Below are 12,143 nucleotides of genomic sequence, written 5' to 3' on the forward strand. Positions count from 1 at the left end.
TGTTGGACATAACATCCCTGATTATGTGTAAGCATGAGGGCCTATTGGCCAGAAGTCCGATTGAAAAGCAAATGTCTTCTCATAACCCACCTTAAGTACTCAGGCCATTGGTCACTTTTTTGAGCCTTTGTCTCTTGAGTCAATTAGGGATGGTTTAAGGGAAGCCTAGCCTAGTCCCAGTGGGGTAAGGCTCTGGAAAAACTCAGCCTGCCCAGGTGGCTGGACCCTAGGAGATTCCTTTTGAGGCACCATCTAACTGCCTTGTAAGTAGGGCAGATACAATCTCCCCATTTTACAGATGATGAAAGCCAAGGTCACAGGACCAGTAAGGGCAACACTGAAACTTGAACCCAGTTCCTAATCCAGAACTGCCCCTCACATTGAAGCATCAGTCCAAATAGAGTTCATCCCTCCCCTTCTTGGCTTCCATGATATCATGACCTTGAAGATTTAGAATAAGGAAATCTGGCTGTGCCAATTCTTAGCTTAGGTGACTGCCTACCTTTGGGTCTCAGTCCCCCATCTGTAGAATGGGTCTGTTTGTACTGCTAACCAAGGAGATGGTGTCAGTCCCGAAAGCCCTTTGTAAGTCTTAATCTTCTGGAAAATTGTGAGCTGTGGGGATTCTGGAGTTGCTATTTCTCTGGTCTGTATTTTCCCCTAGGGGTTAAGTGGGAAGTGGATAATTGTGTGTTTTAGGCTTAAGGGCTCTCTCTACCCTCGCCTTCAAAAGAGAATAAACAGTTTCAATGTTGACCAAATACTTAATTAAGTGGAGTTCACATGAAATGAGCTGAAGCATCCCAGAAAACTCTGGAAATCGGGAAGCAAAACAGACCTTGTAGAGCAGTGGAAAGAATGATGGTGTGTAGGCCAAGGATCTGGGTTCAAGTCCATCCCTGTCACTAATTTGCTTGGTGATCAGGACCAAGTCATCTAAGTTCATTGGGGCTCAATTTCCTCATCTGTCAAATGAAGGGACTGAACTAATTGGCCTTTGATATTCCTCTTCATTTCCACCCTATGACAATGCATGGAGTTTCTTTGATATTTTCTACCAAACCTCCACTCCTAACAGTCCCTTCAGTGAGTCTTCAGATCTCACCCTTATAGAATTGAGAGGGCTGGGAAGGGTCTTAGAATAAGGAAAGGTCTGAGCTAGGTGGGGCCTTAGAACAGAGAAGGTTGGAACTGGAGGGACCTTAGAACCTTAACCCTAACCCTAAAACTGATGATTTTCCCAACTGAGTTCTAGACCTGAAGCTGATATTAAACTAACTGTGTGACTTTGAATAAGTTACTTTCCTCCTCCAAAAAATAGGGTAGAGGAGCTCAATGAGCTCAAAGACCCCCTTCAGTTGGCCATAGTCAATCATTCAACTGGCATTTTTTCTTTATTTTTTAAAAAGTATTTTTATTTCATCAAATATTCCCCATTTCCATGTATATTTTTAAAACAATCATTTAAAAAAGTTTTGAATTCCAAATCCTCTGTTTCTTTCCCTCCCCTCCTTGAGACGACAATTTAATATTGATTGTACATATAAAGTTCATCAGTGTGCAATTATTAAGTGCCTACTGTGGGACAAGCTGTATGCACTAGTGTTCTATGACTTCCTGGCTCTCTGAGCTCTGAGCAAGAATCAGAATGTTTCTGTGGATATTTGAGAGCAGACAGCAGTTCCATCCAAGCTTAAGGATCAAATTGGTTTGTTTTCAGGCCCAAATCCCTCATTTTTCCAAGGTCAAGACTGACCAGGCTCTGCTGGATGCTCATGGGGACAATGAATGCTGTCATTAGACAGTATCCAGCCAAGCTGACTCGGCCCTTCATTTTTGGAAATGCTCCAATTTCATCAGGTCTTTGTTCAGATTATAGGTTCCCCACTGGGCCTAGATTTTCTCCAGAGCATGCCCTCATGGGGCCATCCTGATTATCATGGTACTGAAAGCCTCACTAGCTCTATTTGCCCACAGAGTTCTACGGGGGAAAGAGGATAATAGGAAGGAAGCATCAAGGTCACAATCAGGAAAGCTCTGTATGAGCAGTGGAATTTGGGTCTGCTCTATCTGAGTTTTACATCTGGGGATCCAAAATTGGAAGAGACAGCCACAGGGCTTGGGAGGAATACAGAACTCAGCCTTAGGAGACTTGGGTTTGAATCCCAGCTCCCACACATGTCTACCACTGAATGTTCACCCCCAACCATCCTTTTAATGAGCTCTCCAAAGTCTTATATACGTGAGATTCATAGAAGTGGGAGGATTCCAAAATCTGGGGATGTCCAGCTTGGTGAGCATTGGTCTTGCTATTTCATGTCTTGATCCCTTTAAATAAACCAGAAACTCACTGAACATGGTTTCTCTCTGTTATTCAGAGTCTTGTAAAAGAGATATATAACAACTCAAAAGAATTTGTGCTAATTCTCCATCCACAGAGGAAAAACCAAGTGGATGAAGAAGTCTTCTTGTCTAAACTATGAGATGAACCCCTATAGAACTGGGCCATCAGTCTCTCTCAGATAATGCCAGTTGGTCCCAGAATTGAGGAGGGCAAATTGGATTACCTTTGGGGATTGGTCAACTTCTTTCAATCACCTCATGCCTGTTCTGGAAACAAAGACCAATCTCTTTGATACTACACTCCCCTGATTTTGTCAAATGCCTGTCAGGTCATGAAACATGACTGTTTTTGAAGAATTAAGATGGCATATAATCCATGAGGCAATATAGCAGGTGGGAGTAGGAGGCAGCATATTATCAGAAATTATATAGTAATGCTTTTCCTAAAGCACAAATCCTACCATGTTACTTCCCTATTCAGTAAGCTCCAGGATCAAATACAAAATCTTGTTTGACATTCAAAGCTCTCCATAACCCTACCCCCCTCTCCCTTTCCGGTCTTCTTACATTTTACTCTCCAAAACATACTCTTTGATCCAGTGACTAGAAGACCTTTTCCCCTATGGTCCTCCTGCTTGGAATGCTCTCTCCTTCTCATCTCTGCTTCTTGACTTCCTTAAGGCTCAACTAAAATCCCATCATCTACAGGAAACGTTGCCTTGTTGTGGTGGTTCAATTATTTATGATTCTCTCTGACCTCATTTGGAATTTTCTTGGCAAAGGAATAGATGAGGCAACTGAAGCAAAAAGGTTAAGTGATTTGCTCAGGGTCACATAGCTAGAAAGTGTCTGAGGTCAGCTTTAAACTCAGGTCTTCCTGACTCTAAATCTGGCACTCTATCCACTAGCTGCCCAAACCCCTCTTTTCCTCGTCCCTTTCAATTTTGGTCACTTCTCCCAGTTAATTATTTATTTATTCTGTATATAGCCTTTTTGTACATTTTTGTTTGAATGTTGTCTTCCCTGTTAGATTGTAAGCTTCTTGAGGGCAGGAACTATCATTGGCCTCTTTCTGTGTCCCCGTTGATTAATACAGAGGCACTTAACAAATGTTTATTGGTGGTGAATTTATGGAAGGACATGGACAAGGGTCGTGGAGGACAGGCAGGCCCTGATGGGTTGCCACGTGCTCCTTTGATGGCGGATCCATTGGTAGATTGAAGTAATCTCTCTCACTGGTTGTTTGTCTACAAGGGAATGTTTGAAAAGCTGTCCAGGAAATTTGGAGGGGGAGTAGGGATAGATAAGACAATCACTAGGAGACCAGCACTGTAGCTACACAACTGGCAAATCTTATAAACTTTATGGTTACTTATTTATTGTGTATGTGGATCCCCCCAGTAGAAAATAAGCTACCTGAGGCCAGGGACTGTTTTGCTATTATTCTTGTATCTTCAGTATCTAGCACGTGGTAGATATTGGATAAGTTTGTGCTGAATTGAATGAAGCTAAAGTGACTTCCCCCGGGGAAAAGGAGAAACTTTGCTCTTTCTCTGGCTAGGCCAGGCAGGGATTCTATTTCACAGAATCATAGTTTCTTAGAACTGGAAGGGGTTAATTACAAAGCTAATTCTCCCAGATAAAACACAACTACCTCCTTTAGCATCCCTAACCTGTTACCTAGCCTATGGTTTCTAACTGCTGGAGATGGGGAGCTCACTCCCTACCCAGAGTGACCTGTTTCAGTCCCAGGCAGCTTTAATTATAATGAAATCTCATCTTACTCCCTTTGATTTTGAGCTGAAGATTTCTTCTCTCTAGATTTTCTCCTTCTGTAGCATCACCTCCCCTTGCAAAGATGAAAATCATTAGCAGGGAGAGAAGCATTCTGGGCAGCTGGGGATGAGTCACGGCAGAACTAATGAATTCTTCCCCGCGGTCAGATTTGCTGAAGTGGTGAGATGCAGACATGAGTTTCAAATTCAGATCCTCTTAGTCCTTGGACCAGTTTCGCTTTTCTTTTTCTTTATACTGGTATCCACACACCTTCCCCTACTCTCTGCCCTTTGAGGGGCAATTTTATGGAAGCTGAATACATGGGATGATGCCCCCACCTCATCTCTATTTATTAGTATTAATCTCTTCTTTCCAAGCCCAGTTCCCCTTCAGTGTCTTCTAGAAAGTTGCCAACCCCAGCTGACAGTGATTTTTTTTCTCATTTATATTTCTCTCGGGTATGACCTGTGGTCTTGAACCAGAGCCCCTGGGCTAATATTGATCCTTTTAATATTGGGGTTAGTCTCTCCAAATCATTTGCTTTTTTTCATTTCACTCCATCCACTGATGCTTCTGGGAAATCTCAGAATACAGCTTGTGTTTACATCTTCCCATGGGTGGGCAAGAGTCTCCAGTCTAAATATTCAAAGTAGCCTTGAATGCAGCATTGAAAGGGAAAGAGGGAGACAATTCAGAACTTGAAATGTAACAGAAAATAGATAAATTAAATAAATATAAGAATTAAAAAACCAAAAAGGACAAGAAAAAGATAAATTCTTCAAAGTTGTTATGGGAAAAATACTCAGGGTAGCTGAATTAGATTAGACGCAGGACCATTGAATCATCATAGAAAGTATAGAAAACACATTAGGGACTCACAATAATAAAATCAAGGTAAAAAGCTTCTATTTCATAATTGTTTACTGACTGTTTGTTTTTCCAGTGAATTCTGTCTTTCTCTGGAACCCTTGGTAATCCCTTAGATTCATAGTTTTGCTTCGACTTGAGCTTCCTTAGAAGGAAATGGACTTGGGGCCACTACATAGACAACTCCCTGTTCCATCATGGCTGCCATTTTGGAATCTCTTCTGCCAATTTTAAGATCAAGTCTAGGCTTTTTTGCTTCCCTGGAGGGTGGCTGTTGTTCTTTGATGTCCCTCAATCTGTTATAGGGATACTATTATCACATTGATCAGCGGTGGTACAGCAAAGAATGTCTTGATCTAGGGTCAAATGGACTGAATATAAATCTTAGCTTTGACCCATATTGGTTGTGTGATCATGGGAAATTTGTTGTACCTGAAAAGATGATTTATAATATTTACCTTCCCAATCTCCCAAGGCTGTTGGTTAATTAGTCTGTAAATATTTATTATGTGTCTGGCATTATTCTAAGTACTGTAGATGTAAAGAAAAGGGAAATAAATGTTTTCTTCCCACATGGAGATCATATTCTAATGTCCGAAGGACATGCAAAAAAGCAGAATAGATGGAAAGGTTTTGCAATGGTCCTGCAAAGTGCTATAGAAATGAGAGTTCTCATTATTATTATTAAAAATACCGGGGCAGGTAGGTGGCACAGTGGATAGAGCACCGGCCCTGGAATCAGGAGTACCTGGGTTCAAATCTGGTCTCAGACACTTAATAATGACCTAGCTGTGTGGCCTTGGGCAAGCCACTTAACCCCATTTACCTTGCAAAAACATAAATAAATAAAAAAATAAATAAATACCTTGTTAGAGCACTGGCCCTGGAGTCAGGAGGAACTGGGTTCAAATCCGGCCTCAGACACTTAATAAGTGCCTAACTGTATGACCTTGGGCAAGTCACTTAACCCCATTGCCTTGCAAAAAAAATATCTTGTGCCACATTTACTTGGGTATGGGACCTCCTTTTATGTAACATTACTCATGAACTCTGAGCTCCTGTCAAGATGACCTATTTGCCTTTTCCCCCATTTCCCACTTTATTCCCTGCCTTCTTATCATTGCTCGAAGCTGTACTGCAGTCCTAATGGTCCAGTTGTAGGGAAACTGGCAGGGCCCAGGAGATCTTAAGTTGTATCCTGCATCTGCCCCATCAGTGTGGCCATCCACCAACTGAGAAAGGACATTAGTGGGCAGGGGGAGGGAAGGAACTTGATGCAGTTCCTCCAGAAATCCCCCTGGCAACTGGGTCAGCCTTGCAGCTGGGGGAGAGCTGGACAATTAAAACTCAGTCGTTCTTCTTTGTTTGTGAGGCAGGTCTTGGTGGAGTGGATCAATAGCACCCTTTTTCGGGAACATATAGTCGTCCAAAACCTGGAGGAAGACCTGTTTGATGGACTCGTTCTTCATCATCTCCTACGTAAGATGTTGATGAGAGAAAGCATCAGTCATGGACTTGGTAGAGCTGGAAGGAGCATCTGTGATAACTGGGTCCAGCCTTCCCTTTACAGATGAAGAAACAAGGGGGGTGGTTGATAGGACGTCAGCATGGGGTGGAGGCATGAATGAAAAATTGGAACTCAAGCCTGGGATTTAAATATTGACCTGCCTCTTCCAGGCATGTGAGCTTAGGCAAGTCCCATCCCTTCTGTGGACTAAGAGAATCCTAGAAGGATCCTCAGAAGGAGGCTGTTGGGTTTATCTCCATCTCTTCCCTCATTCCATTTTATAGATGAGGAAAATGAGGCTCAGGGAAATGACTTGTCCAAGATCAGTAAGCAATGGAAGATAAAATGGTAGACAATGGAAGGAAATTTTTTTTTTAGGTTTTTGCAAGACAATGGAGTTAAATGACTTGCCCAAGACCACACAGCTAGGTAATTATTAAATGTCTGAGGACAGATTTGAACTCAGGTCTTCCTGACTCCAGGGCTGGCGCTCTATCCACTGTACCACCTAGCTGCTCCAGGAAAATTTTTAATACAGGTTTTTTGACTCTAGAGTCAATGCTCTTTCCATTGTATAGTACTGCCTTGTGCCTCAGTTTCTTTTTCTATAAAATGAGAAAACTTGATCTCTAAGTCCCCTTTAAGGGAAATATTTCCTAGCCTTGATATTCCCTGTTCTATGTCCTCTCCCAACCCTGACATTCTAGGTTCTAAGTTCTCTCTCAGCTCTGATATTTTTAGTTCTAAGACTCCTCCTACCTCTACCGTCCCCTATTTTAAGGCCCTCTCCCAGCTCTGACATTCCTAATTTCAAGGTCCCTCTCAGCTCTGACATTCCAGGTTCTAAGTTCCCTCCCAGCTTTGACTTTCTTTGAGGCTCTTTCTGAGACCTCCCTCCACCTGAAGTCTTCACAGTCGCATTTGCTTATCCTGGCTCAGTTCTCGTTTTCCTCTTTCTCTGACACCTTCAGAGAAGCTTGCGTCTGTCACGTTGGAAGTTGAAGAGATCGCCTTGACCGCCAACAACCAGAAGCGGAAGCTCACTGTTGTATTGGAGGCATTGCACCAGTGTTTGCAGCTAGAGGAGAATCCAGCCAAATGGAATATGGAGAGTAGGTATTACTTGGCTCTGTCCAAGGTGTTGCTCAGAAACCTCACAATGGGAATTCCGGTCAGAATTGGTTTATAAAAGTCCCCTGTCCTGTCCCAACCTGGAACCAGAACAAGGAAGCCAGAAAAGTCCCTGAACTATTTAAGTAACAACATTTATAGTACTATGACCAACCAAAGTTCCTTTTTTTGTTTTTAAGCCAGACTTAGGATTTCATTGGTGGTGAGAATTCCTGATGAGGAAACTCCTTGTCTATAGCTCATAGACTTGAGATGATAAAAAGTCAAGTGATTTGTCCAGGGTCACACAATCATTATGGATCAAAGGTTGGCCTCCACAAAGTTCTTATTTCTTAAACATTTTCCCAAAGTGCCTTCCTTAGAGCAGCCTGTAAAAGAGAGGATGTGAACTTTTATCCTTCTTGTATTGTGTGGAGGGGCCTTCCTTGAACCTTGATACCCCATACTCAGTCAATGGAATTGGCCCTTGTTTAATAAAGTGGATTCAACACTACATTTCATGTCTCAGGCATGGTTTGTGTGATCCAGGCACAACACATTCTAGTGATGACTCTGCTGGTGAAGGGGAGTCATGAGAGTTAAGATCCCAGCTTTTACCCTGACTTGCTGTGGGACCTTGGGACACTGCCTTGCCCTCTCTCCCTCCCTGAAGTCTTGGCATCTTCCTCTGTAAAAAGGACCCTCTTGTTTTTAGCCAAGGTGATATCTAAGGTTCTTTCCAGCTCTAAATCCCATGACCTTCCTCTTTGACGACTCAAGCTTTGGTGTCCCACTTCCTCTGAATGCTCAGAGCTGGGAGGAACAGCACCATACATCTGCCCCTGGAGAATTCCTTCTCCATCATCCCTGACAAAGGATCCTCCAGACTTCTCTTAAAGAATTAAATTAAGGCGAAAGAGGAAGGGGAGCTATGGGATAGTTCTAAGTGATATTGAGCCCAAATCTCCCTAGTTGTATTCCCCTGCCCCCCACTTCTTCTGGGGCTAAATCTCCTATCGCACAAGAGCTCTTGGAAGACTTGAAGACAACTCTGATATTTTCTCCCTCTCCATCCCCAATACCTAGTCTTTTTTCCTCTAGGCTAAACATACTTCCTCTATGATTAAAAAAAACTCAACTGAATTGTATAAATCATTTAAGATTTATTAATTTTATTTATTATGATGATGAATATTTTTTCACTCAGTAAACATTTATTTTCTTTTTCTTTCTCCTACCTTCCCTTCCCCTTTGGAAAACAAACTTAACCTTATAGCAAATATGCAGAATCAAACAAAATAAATTCCTTCACTGACCACCTTCAGAAATATTTGTCTCTTTCTATATCTTAATTGACCCTTTTATAGCATGGACTTGAGGTGCATCACCATCCTGCTCTCCTTACTCTGGATGATCTCCAGAACAGAGTGGTCCTTCTTAAACTTCTGTACCAAGTTAAAACACAATCCTCTAGGTGGGGTTGGTGAAGAACATAGTGCAGGGGAACTTATTACCTCCTATCCTAGAATCACTCTGCCCCTCTAAGTGCAGCCTAAGGTTACATTTGGACTTTTATGGAGGTCATGCTATTTCATTGACTCCTGCTGAACTTGTGGGCCACTAGAACCCTCAGCTTTTTCCTTTTCCCCTCTACCTCCCAGCTCTTCTTCATACAAAGCACTACCTTGCCTTGTCTCCCCTATCTCAGACTTAATTTAATTCTGTTTGATTTCACAGGAATCTTCAATAAGGACTTGCTGGCCACTCTCCATCTTCTGGTGGCCATGGCTAAGCATTTCCAACCTGACCTGTCCCTCCCTGAAAATGTCCAAGTGGAAGTGTTAACAATTGAGGTAACTGGGTGCTTGTAGAGACCAAGATTATCTTAGCAAACTCTGTCAGTGAACATGTTTGAGTCTCAGCTCACATCATAACCTTGCTTGACCATCTGCATGGGTGGGAGTATTGATGTGTGCTCAGATTGGTAGGGACCTGTCCAGCTCTTCCAATCACCAAGACCATTAATTCAAGTCCTGCTTCCTTAATGAAGCCTCCCATGATTGCTCTGCATCATGGTGATGCTTCTCTCCATCTCCTATATTCCTGTTATATTATCTTCAGGCAAGATGACAATGGCAAGAGAACAGGATTCGGAACCAGAGACTGGGTTCAAATCCCAACTTTCTACCTGGGTCACTTCAGACAAATCATTTTTCTGCTTTAGACTTCAGTATTCTTAAGAGGAAGTTGGATTAGATGACACTTAAAGTAAATTCCAAATCCATGATCTTTTCTGGGTCTCTGTTTCTTCTGTAAAATGAACTGGAGAAGGAAAGGACAAACCACTCCAGGATCTTTGCTGAGAAACCCCAAATGGGTCATGCAGAGTCAGACATTCCTGAAAAATGGCTGAACATCATCAACTAAAAGACCCTTCCAGTGCTAGATTGATGATCTAGGTCTGGATTCCTCCTCTGACACTTAGAACACAATACCTTTTGAGGGTCATCTTTAAACATGCAGAGCATTGAACTAGGAGTCAGGAAGACCTGGGCTCAAATATCATCTCAGATCCATGCCAGCTGTATGACCCTGGGCAAGTCACTTAACCTCAGAGACTTAGTTTCTTATTTACAAAATGGGAGAATGAGAGTTCCTCCTTTATAAGGTTGTAATGAGGTGTGGATCAAAAACAATTAATCAATCAGCAAGCATTTATTCATTTATAAGTGGCAGGCAGCAAGCTGTGGGCTAGGAAGACAAAGACAGCAGTGACTGCTCTCTGGGAATTCCGTTCCATAGAAGGAAGCAACCTATTATGAGGGGATAATCCATAAAGTGGTTGTGAAGTACCTTGAAGCCTTGAAATGCTATTTTTATGAGAGCTGCAGGTGCCAGGTTCTCTTATTCTGTTCTTGGTGGTGACGAGGTGACCTGAGAAAGGGTCTCTTCCCTACCATCAGTGAGCTTACATACAATTAGAGGGAATGTGATATGCTCAGCATAAACCAGGAAAAGTACAAGATGATAAAGACAAAGGAGAAATCCAGGGCAAATAGAAAGAGAGCTATTTAAATTGGGAGGACTCAAGGACATCTCCCTGGAGGAGGAGGAGGAGAAGGAGAAGAGGAAGGATATGAGGGAGTCAGTGAGACATGGAAGCCAGTCTTAGGATGCTTGGAGGCTGGAGGAAGCAGGTTAAGAACCAAAACGCAATGGGTGGGAAGGGGAGTAATCTTTAGAAAGACCATAAGGAGGGTCCTGGCTGACCAACTGGAGAGTTTCTACTTTCTCCTGGGAGCCAAGGAAGGGTTTTGAGCAGTGAGTTAACATGGCCAGACCAAGACACTAGAAGATGAAGATGAACCAGGTGTCTTCTGAGATCCCTTTCAACCCTCACTGCTCATGAGTTTGGGGGACCATATGCCATCTATATACTGGGGGACCATTATATAGGCTGTTCTTGGATATAAACTACATCTCTCAAGTTAGATCTCTGGAAGAGATCATCACTGTAGACCTGGAAGGTCCCTCAGGGATCAATTCCCGGGTCAGCTAAGTAGCAAAGTGGATAGAGCACTGGCCCTGGAGTCAGGAGGACCTGAGTTCAAATCCAACTTCACACACTTAATAATTAATTACCTTGCTGAGTGACTTTGGGCAAGTCACTTAACCCCATTGCCTTAAATATATAATTTTTTTAAAAAAGAGATTAATTCTCCCCCTTTTTATAGATGATGAAGCTGAAGTCCAAAGATGAAGGAACTTATCATGTCACACAGAATGTGACAGAGCTGGGATTTGAACCTAGTGCCTCTGGATTGAAGTCCAACTCTCTTTGTAGTGTCCCTTAGCTACACAGTTGGTGGTGCTTGTACATGGGTTGTGTACAAGCCAAGTTTGTTATACAAGCTAGGTATTTTCAGACCATTGAGACCCAAAGGGCTTTGATGCTCTCCTCCTGAGTGGACCTTGGGATATTCATCATATATCATCTCTCTCCTTCCTTGCCTGCCAGAGCACCAAGAACGGCTTAAAGTCTGGAAAGTCTATGGAGCAGATCACTGACTGCAAGTAAGCAAAGGGGAGGAGGCACTTCCTGGGACATGGGTAGGGATTTGGCAATGGAGACTGAGAAGGGAATATCAGACAGGTGGAGAAAGGACCTCAACAGGGCCCAGTCAAGGACGGCAGAGGAGAAAGTAGTCAGAGAAATGGGCTGGTCAGCAATGCCACGTTTGAAAAGGAGTCAAGGCTGAGGATTGATGAGACCATTGGATTTAGCAATAAGATCAAAAATAGAGAGAAGAAAGATTTCCAGGCTTGAGAAGTGAGTGGGCTCCTCCTAGCTCTGACCTTTCTTGTTCTAATGCCCTTCCAAGCCTTGACATTCCCTGTTCTCAGTCCTTCCACACTCTGATATTTTATTTCTTAAAATCTCATCTCTGACATTCTTTGGTTCTGTGATTGAAATACTGAAGACAGATATTTTAAAATGGAATATGAAAAAGTTTATGTGTGTTGAAGAGTTAATTTACCA

General features: G+C 42.6%; 1 protein-coding gene across 1 annotated transcript in view; it reads left to right on the forward strand.

The window, feature by feature from the left end:
* PARVG (parvin gamma) overlaps positions 1-12,143 on the forward strand; it is a 31,208-nt gene that overhangs the window by 7,783 nt on the left and 11,282 nt on the right. Inside the window, exons 4-7 of the mRNA XM_074227140.1 lie at positions 6,363-6,465; positions 7,465-7,605; positions 9,341-9,456; positions 11,622-11,677. Of these exons, the coding sequence (XP_074083241.1) occupies positions 6,363-6,465; positions 7,465-7,605; positions 9,341-9,456; positions 11,622-11,677 (416 nt within the window). The remainder of the gene's footprint in view (positions 1-6,362; positions 6,466-7,464; positions 7,606-9,340; positions 9,457-11,621; positions 11,678-12,143) is intronic.

This window comes from Macrotis lagotis, chromosome 2 (genome assembly GCF_037893015.1).
Source record: "Macrotis lagotis isolate mMagLag1 chromosome 2, bilby.v1.9.chrom.fasta, whole genome shotgun sequence".
NCBI lineage: Eukaryota > Metazoa > Chordata > Mammalia > Peramelemorphia > Peramelidae > Macrotis > Macrotis lagotis.